This window comes from Pituophis catenifer, unplaced genomic scaffold, assembly GCF_029215685.1.
Source record: "Pituophis catenifer annectens isolate HBS135680 unplaced genomic scaffold, rPitCat1.0.hap2 SCAF_2, whole genome shotgun sequence".
NCBI classification, from domain to species: Eukaryota; Metazoa; Chordata; class Lepidosauria; order Squamata; family Colubridae; genus Pituophis; species Pituophis catenifer.
Window position 1 is genome coordinate 6,103,605 of NW_027256882.1, and position 15,130 is coordinate 6,118,734.

At 55.0% G+C, this 15,130-nt stretch overlaps 1 protein-coding gene across 1 annotated transcript; it reads right to left on the bottom strand.

Annotated features, from left to right (window-relative positions):
* Window positions 1–477: 477 nt before the first annotated feature.
* Window positions 478–15,005, bottom strand: RGL2 (ral guanine nucleotide dissociation stimulator like 2). The gene is made up of 17 exons (XM_070936205.1): window positions 14,877–15,005; window positions 14,398–14,499; window positions 14,065–14,300; window positions 13,791–13,850; window positions 12,998–13,280; window positions 11,190–11,405; window positions 10,991–11,094; window positions 9,603–9,687; window positions 5,134–5,217; window positions 4,970–5,044; window positions 3,798–3,833; window positions 3,564–3,685; window positions 3,381–3,473; window positions 3,174–3,303; window positions 1,881–2,114; window positions 1,097–1,211; window positions 478–768 (listed from the first exon to the last, which is right to left on the bottom strand). The coding sequence occupies exons 1-17, from the start codon at window positions 15,003–15,005 to the stop codon at window positions 563–565; spliced, it is 2,310 nt and encodes a 769-aa protein (XP_070792306.1). The 3' UTR covers window positions 478–562.
* Between the last annotated feature and the right edge of the window lie 125 nt (window positions 15,006–15,130).

A 15,130-nucleotide genomic window follows, 5' to 3' on the forward strand; every position in this document is an offset into this window, starting at 1 on the left:
CTGGGATCCCCCATTCTTGAGAAGTGACCCAGCCTGGTCAGCAGCTTCCCCACAACCTTTATGAGCCCCCCCAAAAAACCACACAACTCCCCTCACTCTGGGAAGGAGGAGCAGAAAACGGGTCGCTTGAGAGACGCTGGGAGGGCAGAGAAGCCATCGAGGGGGAGGGGGAGGAAAACTCAGCCCCCCCTCCCCATATTTGTATCTCAGCAAAGGCTCTGCTGAACAGGCACGCAGGTCTTCACACACACACACACACACACACACACACACACACACACACACACACAAACACAGAGGAGAGACTCTCCTTGAAGAAGCAGCAATGAAGACCCTTCAGTCACCTGAGAGGCCTTTTCCAGGACTCCCCACTCAGCCTCACGGCCGCCCCACAGTCCTCCCTGCCTTCCGGTCCTCTGAGCAGCAGAGACTCCAGGACTCTTGCACAGCCTGGGGGGCTGCTGAGCCTCCCCCACTTCCTGTCCTGGGTGGAGGTCCCAGTCTTGTCCTGGGGGTCCCCAACAGAGCCGTATGTGCCCCCCCGCTCCAGAGCTCCTCCCCCTCAGAAAAGGGCCCGGGCGATCCTGCGGCCGGTGGCCTTGATCTTCGGGAAGGTGGCGCTGATGTCCGTCTCCCTGGCTCGGGGGCTCCTGGGTGGGGGGGTCGGAGGGGGGGTCTTCCTCGGTGGCCCCTTGGGCCGGAGCAGGAAGTCCAGGCTGAAGCCGTTCCTGGCATAGAAGACGTTCGCCATGGGGGGGAAGACCAGCTCTGTGGGAGAGAGGGGGGAATCAAGGGGGCAGCCCCAAGAGGAAAGCCCCTCCCTCCTCCCCAACACCCTCCCAGCAACCCCCCTTCCAACACACATCATCTAGGCCAGGCCTCATCAAGGCTGCCACTCTCAAATCTGAATTTGAACACAGGACCTTGGGGTCTCGAGTGTGCAGAGATGTCGCTTTCCGGAATCAGATTTGCAGGGACCCCACCCTCCCAGGTTGGCTTCCAAAAAAAGTTCTGTACTGGCCACAACACTCACTCCCCCTGGCCCCCTTTGTGGGGCAGCCTGGCCAGCCCCACCAACAGCCCCCATTCCCCTCACCTCGGCCATCCGGCAACAACTGCACCAGCTCGTAGTCATGTGCCAGATTCTGGTCCTGGTTGTGTTTCTCCAGCACCTTTGCCACCACGGTCGGGGCCTTATCCTGGCTTGTTACCTGGGCAGGAACACGGAGAAAGGGGGTCGGCCAGCCAGCCCCACAGGTGCCTCCCCCACAGACAGAAATGCCATTCAGCGCTTGCTGAGCGAGATCAGCATCCGTCCCATGCTTGGTCTGGCCTGTTCAGCATTTGCAGCCCTTCTAGGGACCTCTAAGTGGAATGGCGGTCCGGTTGGTCGGAGGAAAAGCTCAGCACCACTTGCTGAAAACTGGAACTCAGCCACGATTGATTGAAATCTGGAGAGCTAAACTATAACCATGGTGGTTTGCTTAGTTTTAAAATTTTTAATTGCTTTTTATTTATCTTTTTATACTCTGTAAACTGCCTACCCTATCAAGGAGATGGGCGGCATATAAATTTAATAAACAAATAAATTCGACTTACAACCATAACCGAGGCCAAAATTTCTGTTGCTAAGCGAGACAAATGAATTTTGCCCCATTATTACGACCTTTCTTGCCACAGTCCTTAAGTGAATCACTGCAGTCTTTCAGTTAGTAACACGGAGTTGTCAGGAGGTTGCAAAAGGGGATCCCATGAACCAGGGACACTGCAACCGTCATAAAGATGAGTCCGTTGTCAAGCGTCTGAATTTTGATCAGGTGACCATGGAGATGCTACAACGGTCATGTGAAAACCGCCAAATTCCCCCCCGCCCCACTCACCAGGATGCTCTTGTACAGGGTGCCATTCTGCAGGGCCATGCTGACCCGGATGATGCAGCAGTCCGAGGGGGAGGCGCCCCCCTTGTTGGGGGCCTGGGGGTAGACGGAGCCGCAGGAGGCCGAGCGCCGGTGGCCCTTGATGAAGCCGCCCCCCGTGTCGGGGAGCGGAGCCAGGCCATCCCCGGGGGAGGATGGGGGTGACATGTCCAAGGCTGAGACGGAGGGCCACTTGCCCTGCAGAGGAGGGGAAGGGAAGTTAGGCAGCGGGGATCGGCACTGGATTCAGGGAAAGGGCCCCGCAGGGTCCCAGCCATGGAGAGTCACCAGGGAAGCTGTCCTGTGGCCCTCCTGCTTAAAAAAGGGTCCCTGGCAGAAAACTGGCGCTGAGGACCCAGGAGGGCCCCGTCCACCTGGGTTACATGTATGTTCACTGGTCCATCCGTGTTAGAGACCTCTTTTTTCATCCCCCTCTTTCTTCCTTCTGCTTCCTTTCTCCTGCTTCTTCCTCTTCTCTTCCCCCCTTCCTCCTCCGTTTGTCCTCCTCCTGTCCCTTCCCTCTCCTCTATTTCCTCCTCCACTTCTTCTTCCTCTTCCTCCTCCATCTTCCTCTTCCCCGCTTCTTCCGTTCCTCATCCTTCCTTCTTTGTCCTCGTTGTCTCTTCCTCCTCCACCTCTCTTCTCTTCTCCTTCCTCTTCCTCCTCTTCCCTTCCTCATCCTGCCTTCTTTGTCCTCCTGCTCCTCCTTTCTCCTTCTCCCTTCTATTTCCTACTCCACCTCTTCTCTTTCTCTTCCTTCCTCCTTCCTCTTCCTCCCCCTCCACATTTCCTTCTTCTCCTTCTCCTCTCCTTCTCTTTCTCCTCCTCCCCTTATTCTGTGAAGAGGACAGACCGTTCCAACCTTCACTGCCTGCCCCTAAGGAGCACTGAAGGCTTCCTTAAATGTGGGTCCCCCTTGGAAGGAGAGAAGAGGCCCCAAAGGGGTGACGGCCGGGGCCCTTTTTTGTCTAGGATGATGGACTCACATTGCAAAGTCCCTTCCATGCAGGGGGGCATGAAGCATGGGGAAGGGGCCCTTTGAAGTCCGTCAGATCTCGGAGAACAAGTTTGGGGCTCCCAAACAAGACCCCATGAAAGGAAGAACCCCGCCCTCTCTGTGGCTTGGCTTTTAAATAATACTGAGGACTAGAAACTTGGGCGAGACCGTTGGCTCAGCAACGCCTGACTCAGGTCTTTTCACTTTGGGGGTCAGCCTCCCCCCCCAGAAGAGTCCTGAGGAAAGGGGGGCTGACTCACCTGGACTGGTTGGGGGGCCCCCAGGGCGGTGGGGGAGGCAGCCGATGGGCCCAGCAGGTTGGGCGAGACGTGGGGGGAGCCAGTTCTGTCCCAGGGCAGTGGGGCACTCACTCCCAGCAAGGCGATCAGGCTGGAGAGAAAAGAGAGGGGTCAGTGGGAAATGGGGGGGGGGAGAGACCCCAGAAAACCTCCTCCCCCGGTCCTTACTCTGTGCAGCGTGTTATCACCAAGGTGGGCTTGCTGGGCTTGGGGGGAGCCCCTCCCTCGCTGGGGGCCTCAATGGCGCAGGACAGCTGGTAACTGGGAGGGAGAGAGGGCGGTGAATCGAAAATGGGGAGATGATTGGGGGTCTGGGCCCAGCCCACCCCCCTCCAGAGCCCCCGCACCCACCTCTGGGTCTCCGTCAGGGGGGGCAGGCACCGCAGCCATCGCTGGAGGGCCCGGTCGGGGGCCAAGGCGTAGTTGCGGCATTTGGCCTGCAGGAGGCGCAGCCGGGTGAGGATCTCAAACTCCTGCAGGGAAGGAGGAGAAGAGAGAGGAGCAGGGGGTCCTGCAAAGGGGGGAGGGGGCCAAGGAGGTCCTTTACTCCACCCCCCCCCCCCCGCACACACACACGGCACTTACCTTCCGGTGCTTCTCAAAGTTGATGTAGCCGCTGGTCTGCAGAGAAATCCGAGAGATGCCCAGTCAACCCCCAGGCCCAGCTGCACCCAAGCCCCCCGCCCCCCCCCAAGACTGCACCCATTTCAGAGGAGGACGTGAGGCACACAGGACGCTGCCCCCCCAGGGAGCTTCAGTGGTCACTGTTGAGTCCCACCGCCTGCATGACAAACACACACACACACACACACACACACACACACACACACACACACAGAGGATCCGGGCCGGGCAGCAACCGGCTCAGTTGGTCAGCTGCAATTGTGTCGCCTACACCAGGGGTCTCCAGCCTTGGCCACTTTAAGACTTGTGGACTTCAACTCCCAGAATCCCTCAGCCACCTTGCTGAGGAACTCTGGGAGTTGAAGTTCAAAAGTCTTAGTGGCCAAGGCTGGAGACCCTGGCCTACACAATTCCATTTTGGGCAGCACAATTCAAAAGAAAGGCGTCCCAATTCGAGGAGCACCTGAGGCATCCGGCTGGCAAAGCCCCCCCCCCCCCCAATGCAAACTCCACCGATCGCTTTTTGCCAAAGTGACACGCTTCACCGGTTGAATTCCCACCTCCGCAGAGCCATTCGAAGCAGGGCCAGACTCTTTGAAGATGAGACTCTCTGGATCTTGCTCCCCCAGATGGACACCCTCTGTTCCCATAATCCACAGCACCCACCAAGCAGGGGGGAAAGCTGCCACAGGCCCCCTTGGAAGAGGCTGGCACAACACTGCACACACACACACGCATGCACGCACAGTCCTCGACTTGCAACCACAACGGAGCCCCAAATTTCCATTGCTAAGCAAGGCAGTTGTTAAGTGAATTTTGTCCCCTTCTTTTCACCCTTTTTGGCCACAGTTGTTAAATGCGTCACTGCAGTTGCTAAGCGAATCATCGGTCATAAGTGTGAAAACCAATTTTAATTCACTTTTTTCAGTGTCATCTTATCTCCGAACAATCAATAGAGGGTTGTAACTTGGGAACCATCTGTGCACACAACTCAGGCAACTCTTTGGGCACCCAACAGATGTGTCAGCTTTGCTGCTGTCCCCATTCCCCCTGGCCTGCAGACCCCTCCCTCTACCACCCATGCTGGGTAGAGGGGCAGCAGCAAAACTCCTCTGGCTCCCCCCCCCACTCACCTGCAGGCGGGTGGGAGTGGCCGCATCCAGCATCACCAGGTCCTTCAGGAAGGTGCCCAGGTAGGGGATCACGCCCTGCAGGGACACCGGAGGTTAAGGACCATGGCCCTCCTGTCCTCTCCCAGAGACCAGCCCCCCTCCTTGAGATCAGACCCCCCCCTCACCAATGGGCGTTGTTCCAGCAGCCTCCGCTGATGCTTGCGATGGGGGAGCTCGGCCCCTCCCGCTGCTGCTCCAGGCCCACCTTCCTGGGGGAGCAAAACGGAAAGAGCTGGGAGGGGGAGGAAACGCCCCCCTCCAATAGCCCCCCAAGGCCTACAGGAGCCCCCACAATGCAGCACTGAAACGGGAGGGGCACAGCAAACATCCAGCTTCGATCCACCATCAAACCAAGCCTCAAATCCCCTTCAAGGGTCTTGGAGGGACACATCACCCCCTGCTAGGATGCGACTGGGGATGATGGGAGTTGAAAACCCAAGGACAGTGGGAGGCACCCATCTCAGGGAGGGCTGGGAGGGGGTGCAAACGATCAATCAATACTTCCAAGCTGGGAGAATACCGCAGTCGTGTTTTCCGTCCCTCCAGAAAACGGGCACCAGAGAAATGAAGATTTTAAAGCCCCGTTTATCTAAACGCGAACAACTACACGGGCCTCCAAAGCTGTTTCCTCTACCTGCCTCAGCCTCTCTTCTCTTCCCATCACGAAACTGCAAATTTGTGTGCTGAGTGTGGCCGCAAGTAGGTCCCACCAGCAGCAGGACGGAGGGTGGGCTTTGCTGTCTGTTACCTACAGGAGGGGTCCCCAACCCCTGGGCAGCGCAAGGGCACCGGGCTGCAGCATGCCAGAAACCAGGCCATGCAAACACGTGAAGTCCCATCCGTGGGATGCAGGCAGCACATGAAACCAACCCGCCCCCCACTCACCCCGGTCCATGGAAAAACCTCTCCACAGAACTGGTCCCTGGTGCCCCAAAGGTTGGGGGGGGGGAGATGCTGCCAAGGTGAAAATCATGTAAACTGGACGTATTAAACTGAGACGTATTGTTACCCATCCAAGTAACTTCTTCAGTGAAAATGAACAATTTTTGGGTTAGGCATGGAGAGTTGTTGCAATGTACTACAATGCACTACAATGGTGCAGGGTCTACTTGGGCAGGGGGTTGGACTAGATGACCTACAAGGTCCCTTCCAACTAGGTTAATCTGTACCTGTACTAACTCTGCCATACTGACTGCAGGGGTTTCTGTAAATCCCAAAACGATTTACATATTGCATTTCATTTTGGGGAGAAACCCCTGCAGTCAGTATGGCAGAGTTAATTCTTTCAACGGAAAAAACCCAATTTTTCCCCCCATTTTGACTGAAGAAGTTACTTGGATAAGTAACAAAACATCTCAGTTTAATATGTACAGTTGCCTTTTTGATTCAGTCTTCATTTACATGTTACATACAGTTGTTTGCTCTACCAGGTGGGGTTTTTCGCAACGGGAGTAGATTTATTTATTTATCAAATTTCTGTACCGCCCATCTCACCTAAGCGACTGTTTGTAGTTTCTTGGTTACGGTATTGTTTTCTGCTTGGTTGTTTGTCTGGGGTTAATCCCTGCTTATCTGGGCATTGGCTATTGGAGGGGATCTGTTCTGGGTACTTTTTGTTTCCTTCTTAGTTTTCTTGCTGTCTCATTCGAATGGCGAGCTAACGTGTTTCATCTCTTTGTGGCTATTGATGGCTGATTTATTTTTTTTAAATTTGATTTATATGCCGCCCTTCTCCGGAGACTCAGGGCGGCTTACAATGTGCTCAGCAATAGCCTTCATCCTTTTTGTGTATATTTATACAAAGTCAGCTTATTGCCCCCACAAACTGGGTCCTCAATTTACCTACCTTAGAAAGGATGGAAGACTGAGTCAACCTTGAGCCTTGGCGAGATTCGAACCTGCAATAATTGCAGGCAGCTGTTCTTAATAACAGGGTGCTTTAGACCACTGTACTACCAAGGCTCTTTGCATTCATTTGTCTGAATGCCAACCTTGCAGGAATTCCCTAGAATTTTTACATTTAGCTTGGCCTAGGATGCATAGCGGAAACTATGATCAAGTCTGTCCCTATGCGGAATTTTCACCATTTGGTGTTCATGGATTCATTTGCTCATCTAGGAGTCTTTCACCTTGGCATCTTTAAGACTTGTGGACTTCAAGTCCCGGAGTTCCTCAGTCATCATCCCTGGGAGTTTGAAATCCACAAGTCTTGAAGTTGCCAAGGTTGGAAACCCTGGTGCTAATCTGCCTGTTTATCTTTGGCAATGGCTGTTGCAGTCATTACACTGTATATGGGAGAGGACTCCTGTTTTCTGTTTTCCCCTGGGGCTTCCGGGTCTCTTGAACCATTTAATATATTTTGGAGGGGCTTATAGTTGGTTTGTGTGTTATGGTGATGTTGTGTGATGATAATCGTCCTTTGGTTGTTTCTGAGATATTTTCAACGTATGGCAACAGCTTAATATCAGTAAGCCTTGGTAGTACAGTGGTTTAAAGCACCCTGTTATTAACACAGCTGCCTGCAATTACTGCAGGTTCGAATCTTACCAGGCTCAAGGTTGACTCAGCCTTCCATCCTTTCTAAGGTAGGTTAAATGAGGACCCAGTTTGTGGGGGCAATAAGCTGACTTTGTATAAATATACAAAAGGATGAAGGCTATTGCTTAACGCATTGTAAGCCGCCCTGAGTCTCCGGAGAAGGGCGGCATATAAATCAAATTAAAAAAAAAAAAAAAAAGTGGGAGAGGGATCTTGGAGTCTTAGTGGGCAACCAGCTAAATATGAGCCGCAGTGTGCTGCAGCGGCAGCTAAAAAAGCCAATGCAATCCTAAATTGCATCAACAGAGGGATACAATTAAGATCAAGGGAGGTACTAATACCACTCTATAAAGCCCTAGTAAGGCCACACCTAGAGTACTGCATCCAGTTTTGGTTAACACACTATAAAAAAGAGGTTGAGACTCTAGAAAAAGTGAAGAGAAGAGCAACCAAGATGATTGGGGGACTGGAGGCTAAAACATACAAAAAACGATTACAGGAACTAGTCTAGTGAAGAGAAGGACCAGGGGAGACAGGATAGCAGTCTTCCCATATTTGAGGGGCTGCCCCAGAGAGGAGGAAGGGGCTCAAGCTATTCTCCAAGGCACCCGAAGGAACAATGGATGGAAACTGATCAAGGAGAGATTCAACCTGGAAATAAGGAGAAATTTTCTGACAGGGAGAACAATCAACCGATAGAACAGAAGTTGCCTTCAGTGGTTGTGGGGCAGAGGTGGGTTTCAGCAGGTTCTGACCAGTTCTGGAGAACCGGTAGGAGAAATTTTGAGTAGTTCGGAGAACCGGTAAATACCATCTCTGACTGGCCCCGCCCCCATCTATTCTCCGCCTCCCGAGTCCCAGCTGACCGGGAGGGAATGGGGATTTTACAGTATCCTTCCCCTGCCACGCCCACCAAGCCACACCCACAGAACCGGTAGTAAAAAAAATTTGAAACCCACCACTGTTGTGGGGGCTTCATCCCTGGAGGCTTTCAAGAAGAGACTGGACTGCCATCTGACAGAAATAGTGCAGGGTCTCCTGCTTGGGCGGGGGGTTGGACTAGATGACCTACAAGGTCCCTTCCAACTCTGTTAATCCATAAACATTGCCCTTTTCACACCTTAGGCTGGTTGTGTTGTCGTGGGTTGAGTTTAACAGAGTTGGAAGGAATCTTGCAGGTCATCTACTCCTACTGGAGTAGTCAGGTATATTTTTGCTGGAAAATGGCGGTCTGCTTCCTTTTTCTGGTGTTCTGGGTTGCTGTAATACGTTTGTATCCATCTGAATTCTGTTCTTACAAAAGTTGGGTTGTTATTCGGTTACCAAGTTACTTGGAAACAAAAAGACAAGGAAGGATGGGAACAAAATGACTAGAATACCTCCTTGTCAGCAGCCAACACCCAGATAAGCAGGGATTAACCCCAGACAAACAACCAAGCAGAAAAAAATGCCCTAATCAAGGATTTACGGAGGAGAAAATCACACTCACATCAACACTGGCAGCTGCTGTATGAAAACAGAGAGGAAACCACACACTCATTAGCACTGAAGGTGTGATCTATTCTGGTAATGAAACGTCTGAAAACAAACGAACAAACTCAGAGAGCACAAAGGACTCCACAGTCCATTCCTGAGCCACAGAGACTGTCTTCTATTGCTACCAGCCAGATAAACGGGGATTAATACCAGACAAACCATCGAGCATAAAACAATACCAAGGAACTACCAAGGGGGAAATCGCACTCCCACCAACACCGGCAAGGCAAGCTATTCTGTATAAATGGGGAGCAAACCCCACACTCCCTCACACTTATGTTGGAAAACAAAACACCTCACAAGCAAACAACCAAAGTTCAAACGATCATGGTTCAACCCCGAGATATAGATGTTCTCTTCTGCTAAAAGAGATTCCCCCCCCCCATCACAATACCTTCTCCTGCTGAAATTCCTGAGGTGGGGATGCATCTCAGTGGAAATTTCCAGCCCCTTCCCTGCAGGTGTCACACCCCCAACTCACAGCCCGGGCAGCAGGGAGGAGAGCACCATGGGGCCTTACCTGGAAGAGGAGCTGCCGGCTTTGGCTGTAGTTATCCTGCTCCGAGCAAATGGTGCTGAGCTCCTCGTAGCAACGGGCAGACTCCCTGCCAACAGAGAAGGCGCCTGATTTCCTTGAAGAAGGGGGACACCCCACCCCGGACCCTCAAGATCAGGGGGATCAGTCTGGTCCTACAGGAACGCTCCTGGTTGCCATTATGGGCCTAATGGCCCCTTGTGGAAAAATGGGGCTCCCGGGGACACAGAGCCCATCCTCCACTGCGGCTCTCGGAGGCAGAGGATCTGGCCCTTCCTGGGATGGCACCTGCTTCCCAGAATTCCCTTCTCCCAGCCCTGTTTCTGGGGCAAATTTAGGCGCATCTGGAAAAGTGCCCCAGCCTTTTCAGAATTATCAGTCAAAGCACATTTCCTCATATATTGTAAACTGGCTCTGCTTTACAGGTATTTTTTTATTATTATTATTTTATTATTTTATTATTTTATTATTTATTTATTATTTATTTATTTATTTTTATTTATTTATTTTTATTTATTTATTTTTATTTATTTATTTTTTATTTTTTTATTTATTTTTTATTTTTTATTTATGTATTATTTATTATTAATTAATTAATTAATTAATTATTTTATTAAATTTTTATACTGCCCTTCTCCTGCTGGACTCAGAGCAGTGCACAGCCAAGAATAAAAAACATCCCAATACAAAATTTTAAATTTTAAAAGAATTAAACAAATTTTGGCCCAAAATTTAAAACCTCCCGACTAAAATCCATTTACAATTAAAAGTATTCCTTGACTTATGACCACAGCTGAGCGCATTTCCATTGCTAAGCAAGGCAGTGGTTAAATGAATGACGCTCCATTTTACAACCATTAAGTGAATCACTGCCGTTAAATGAACCATGCGGGCGTAAAGCGAATCCAGCTTCCCCATTGGCTTTGCTCATCTGGAAGCTGGCTAGGAAGATCCCAAGTGGTGATCACATGACATTCCTCTCCTCCCTGGATGTTGCAACTGTTGCAAATACCTGTCCGTTGGGGGGGCACCTGAATTTTATGTGTGGAAAGCATTTTTTGGAGGGCTGTTGTAAGTTCATAGTCACTAAGTGAACGGTTGTAAATAAAGGACTAACCGTATTTTAGCACTCTTTAAAATCACTTTAAGGGGGAGAGATTAAACCCAACTAGCAGCATTGAAAAAGCAGAAACTCCCTTTTCCACAGATGTCTCCTCTTTCCCCCACATCTCCATCTTGGCCGGGGCCCTTTCAATTGCCTTACGAGGGGGCAGGGCCCATTTTCCTCCCTCCCCACACATCAGGCATTCGGCATGGGGCAGAGGAACGAGGATGGGCAACTGGTGGCTCCTTCCTGCCCCCTCCTCACCCACCTGGAGGTCTCCTCCCAGGTCCGCTTCAGCCGGTGCAAAGACGTGGACTGCAGGGCGGAGACCACAGCGTAGAGCGAGGAAAAGTTGCGCAGGAGGAGACACTCCTGAGAGGGGGCAGGAAAAGAGAGAGAAGAGAGAGGGGGGTGTTGTGGGTCCTGATCTGGGAGGCCATTCCTGGGAGGGCCGAATCGGGACCCACCTCAGCCACACAGATCCACTTCTCCAGCAGCCGGGCCCGCTGGGTGGCACGCAGCCCCGTGTCCCACAGACAGGAAAAGATCACGGCGTTGGCCACGAGGTTAAACTGGGCCACGGTGGCCCGGACGGTGGGGCAGTCTCCCTCGTGGCCCTTCTTGTCGCGCTGAGACCAAGCGGAGCCGAGGCACTCGTGGGGCACCAGGCGCAGGAAGAGGTCCTGGAGGGGAACAGCCAGAGAGGGGTCACCGGAGACCAGACGTGTCTCTCCCCACCTCAAAACAGACATCACGCAACCACACAGCAGATACACCAGGGCAGGGGTGCCAAAATCAAGGCCTGCGGGCTGGATCCAGCGCACAAGGTGCTCAGAACTGGCCCGTGGGGCTGCCCTGGAACAGTGAAGGACTGGCCTATTTTCACCAGTGAAAACAGAGCCCAGGTGGGACGTGGCCTCCCTGACTCCATTTCCACTGGCAAAGGGCTCCAGGAGGCCGTTGCAGCCAAAAATGAAGCCTTGATGAGTGACGTCAAGCTGGCCATGCCTACCCTGACCACGCCTCTGACCACACACACACCTCCCCCCCCCCGAGGTCAAACACAACCCTGATGTGGCCCTCAATGAAATTGAGTTTGACACCCCTGGTCTATGGAGGTTCTCAGCCATCCAGGTCATGGTTGTCCCAAAGGGGCTTTTTCAAGAGGCAACAAAGACCCTACAGGAGCTCCTCCACGACAGATAACAAAGAAAACAATAAACGAAGCAACGTTGTCATTCCGTATGTTGCAGGCATATCAGAACAGCTCAGGAGGATCTTCAGCCAACACAACATATGTGCACACTTGAAACCCAAGAATACACTAAGGCAGGAGCTTGTCCACCCCAAAGATAAGACACCCAAGACAGAAACTGAGCCACGTGAAATATGCAGTACAATGCAGTGAGCCATGTGCAGATCACTGGGGAAACAAAACAGCCACTTCACAAACAAATGGCACAACACAGGAGAAACAAACCCATCAGGACTAGATTCAGCAGTCCATCTGCATTCAAAAGACACAGGCCACTCTTCTGAAGACAGCAAAGTCCACAATCTGGACAGGGAGGACTGCTGGTTTGAAAGAGGGGTCCAAGAGGCCATCTACATCAAAATTGAGCAACCCTCTCTCAACAGAGGGGGAGGGATATGACATCACCTATCTCCAATCTACAACAAAGTCCTTTCACCCGTTCCAAGAAGGCTCCACACCCATTTGCACCACTCAGGTGACCCTGAGGACACAGACAAGCCTCCAAGGGGCCTCAAGTGACCAGCTGTCTGCAAGGAATATAAATCCTTCTCTTCCCCACCATCCAGTTAGAGCTGAGGAAGCTTCCGGGATGAGAAGCGAAACATCTTCAAAGAAAAACCCGAAAAGTCCAGTTGCCTCTTGAAAAAGGGCACCTTTGGGAGAGCCACAGGTAAGAAAAGAACTACAAAGATATAAAAGCCGAAAAGGAGGCCTCTGAGGAGCCTGCAATGGAGGCGCACAACCTCCAGGTGGCGCACTGCAGGAAAATTTAGGTGCACTGCAGGAAAAAATAACTTTTGGGTATTCCACAGAGGAAAAATAAAGAGGGCAGCTCAGCTCTGAGCCCTCCAAGCCAGGTGTGGGGCCTGGATACCCTAAACCCCTTATAAGCCATTGCCCGTTGGCAGGGGGCTCCCCAAAATCCTTTTCCTCCCCACAACTCTGTGGCCAGGGGAGCAGGGAGAGATGCCACAGCTGGAAAGGGAGGGTGCAGGCCTCAGCCCGGCCCTCCGCACTCACCCCGTCCTGCGCTGTGAGGTGCGCAGCCACCTCTTCCGCCTGCAGCCCCAGGATGTAGTGGGGATCGGGGTCCCCATCTTGGCCGGGGCCCTCCTCTCCTCCACGCTCAACCGCCGGAGAGTCCCTCCTGCTCGGAACTTCCGGCAGGCTCTTCTCGGGCCCCGGGCTGCTTCCCCAGGCCCAGTGCAGCCAGCTCACCAGCTGTTCCCGCAGGCGGGGCTCCAGCCCCATAAAGTCCTGGGGGTAGCTGTCCAGCCAGGAGCAGAGCAGCGAGGCCAGGGCTCTGCGGGGAGGGGGAAGACAGAGACACAATCAGGGCTGGACCACCCCCACCCCCTGCCCACACCGGGAGCAATGGTGCAAACTCTCCCAGCACAAAACCCCCTCACTGACCAACCAGCAGGACCCTGATATTTTGAGATAAACTGCTCCTGGTGCGGGAGGTTCTGCAGAGCCCGCAGACAAACAGCTGCTGGTCTGAGTCTTTCCTTGGTCCACACCAGTCCACCGGGCCCTGCTTAGCCTGAGCAGCTGCAAGGAGGGGGGTGCAGGGGAACAGCCTGTCTCCCCCCCCCCCGCCAGGTTCCCCACCCTGGGTGGAGACCGATGGACTGGCCAGCTGCAAAGCTCAGCGGAGGGATAAGGGAGGGGGGGGACACAGGTGGGCTGCAAAGGATCAAAAGGGCCCAATCCAGAACAAGGGTGCCTCTGAGCATGGAAGGAGAAGCCCCACTTTTACCAGCAAAGGGGGGAGGGATTGGGGAGGGATGAGGGCCCGAAGGGGGAGACTCACCGCTGCAGGTCCTCCATCTTCTGGGGGCTGCGAGCATTGGATCCAGTCACTGCCTGGAGCCTATTGGGGGGGGAACAGAGCAGCTTCAAAAGACCGAAGGCTGGCTCTCCCCCACCCAGAAGAGCTGGTCCCTTCACAACAGCCCTGCGAGGTGGGCCAGGCTGAGGCAGAGGGAGCTCAAGGGCGGTGCAGGGCCGCCCAGCCTGGCTCTCTAAGGAGGATCCCTGTGGAATCCCACCCGCGACCCCCCCCGGGCCTCCCCCAGACCCCCCACCTCTCCAGGAGGAGCCCCAGGACGACGGTCGGCTGGGCGAAGCTGCGGTAGGTGGCCAGGAAGGCCGGCCGGTAGCCCGCGTCCCCGAGAGCCGGAGCCTCCAGCAGGTGCCGCACCAGGCGGGGCAGCGAGCCGGCCTTCAGCGCCCGGGACTGCGCGGCGGCGGCGGCGGCGGCGGCAAAGGAAGTTCCCGCGCTGCCCTCGGACGGCTCCGCTGCGCCGGCCGCCCCCTCGACCTGCAGGGGGAGAAGGAGGCAGGCGGAGAGCGGGAAGGAAGCGGCGGCCCCGGCCCCACACCGTCCCCCCCCCCGACGGCCCCGCCGCCCCACTTACCCCGCCGCCGCCGCCTCCGCCTCCGCCGGGCCCCTCCGGCCCCCGCGCGCTCACCGTGTAGACGGCGCCCTCCTCCGCCTCCTCCCACGACGCCAGCGGGGCCTGCCGGGAGGGGAGGGCGAGGAAGAGGGTCTGCAGGCGCCCGGGAGACCCCCCGCCCCCCGCGCCCCCCCCGCGCCCCCCCTCCAGCTACCTTGGCGGGCAGGCAGTACCAGCGCGTGCGGGTGAGCGGCGGCCCCCCGGGCGCGCCCCCCGGCTCCAGGCAGCCCCCCAGGCGGAGGAGCCCCTTCATGGGAGCCCCCACCCGCCGCCGGCCTCGCCAACCTGCTGCGCCTTCCGCCCCGCCCGCCGCCCAGCGCCACTTCCCCAAACAGGCCGGGCCGCATTCCAGGTCCCGGGACGCCCAGCGCGCCTCGCCCGGCCCCGCTCGCCCCGCGCCCTACGAGGGGGTCAGCGGCGGGGCAGCCCGAGCTGCTCACCGGCGGCGCGTCCGGCTGGCGCCGCTCCTGGGCATCGGGGCTGCGGCTGCGGACGGCTCGGAGCGTGACGGCCGCCTCGCCCTCGCCGTCGCCCGGCAGCAGGAGGGAGCGCAGCGAGCGGCTCAGCATCCGGCAGGGCTCCAGCCGTCCAGGCGCATCGCGGGGAAGGCGGGAGGCTGCGGCACCCGGAGGCGGCTCCAGCGGGAAGCCGGCCCGAGGAGGTCACAGGCCGGCTGGCGCCGCGCCAAAGCCTG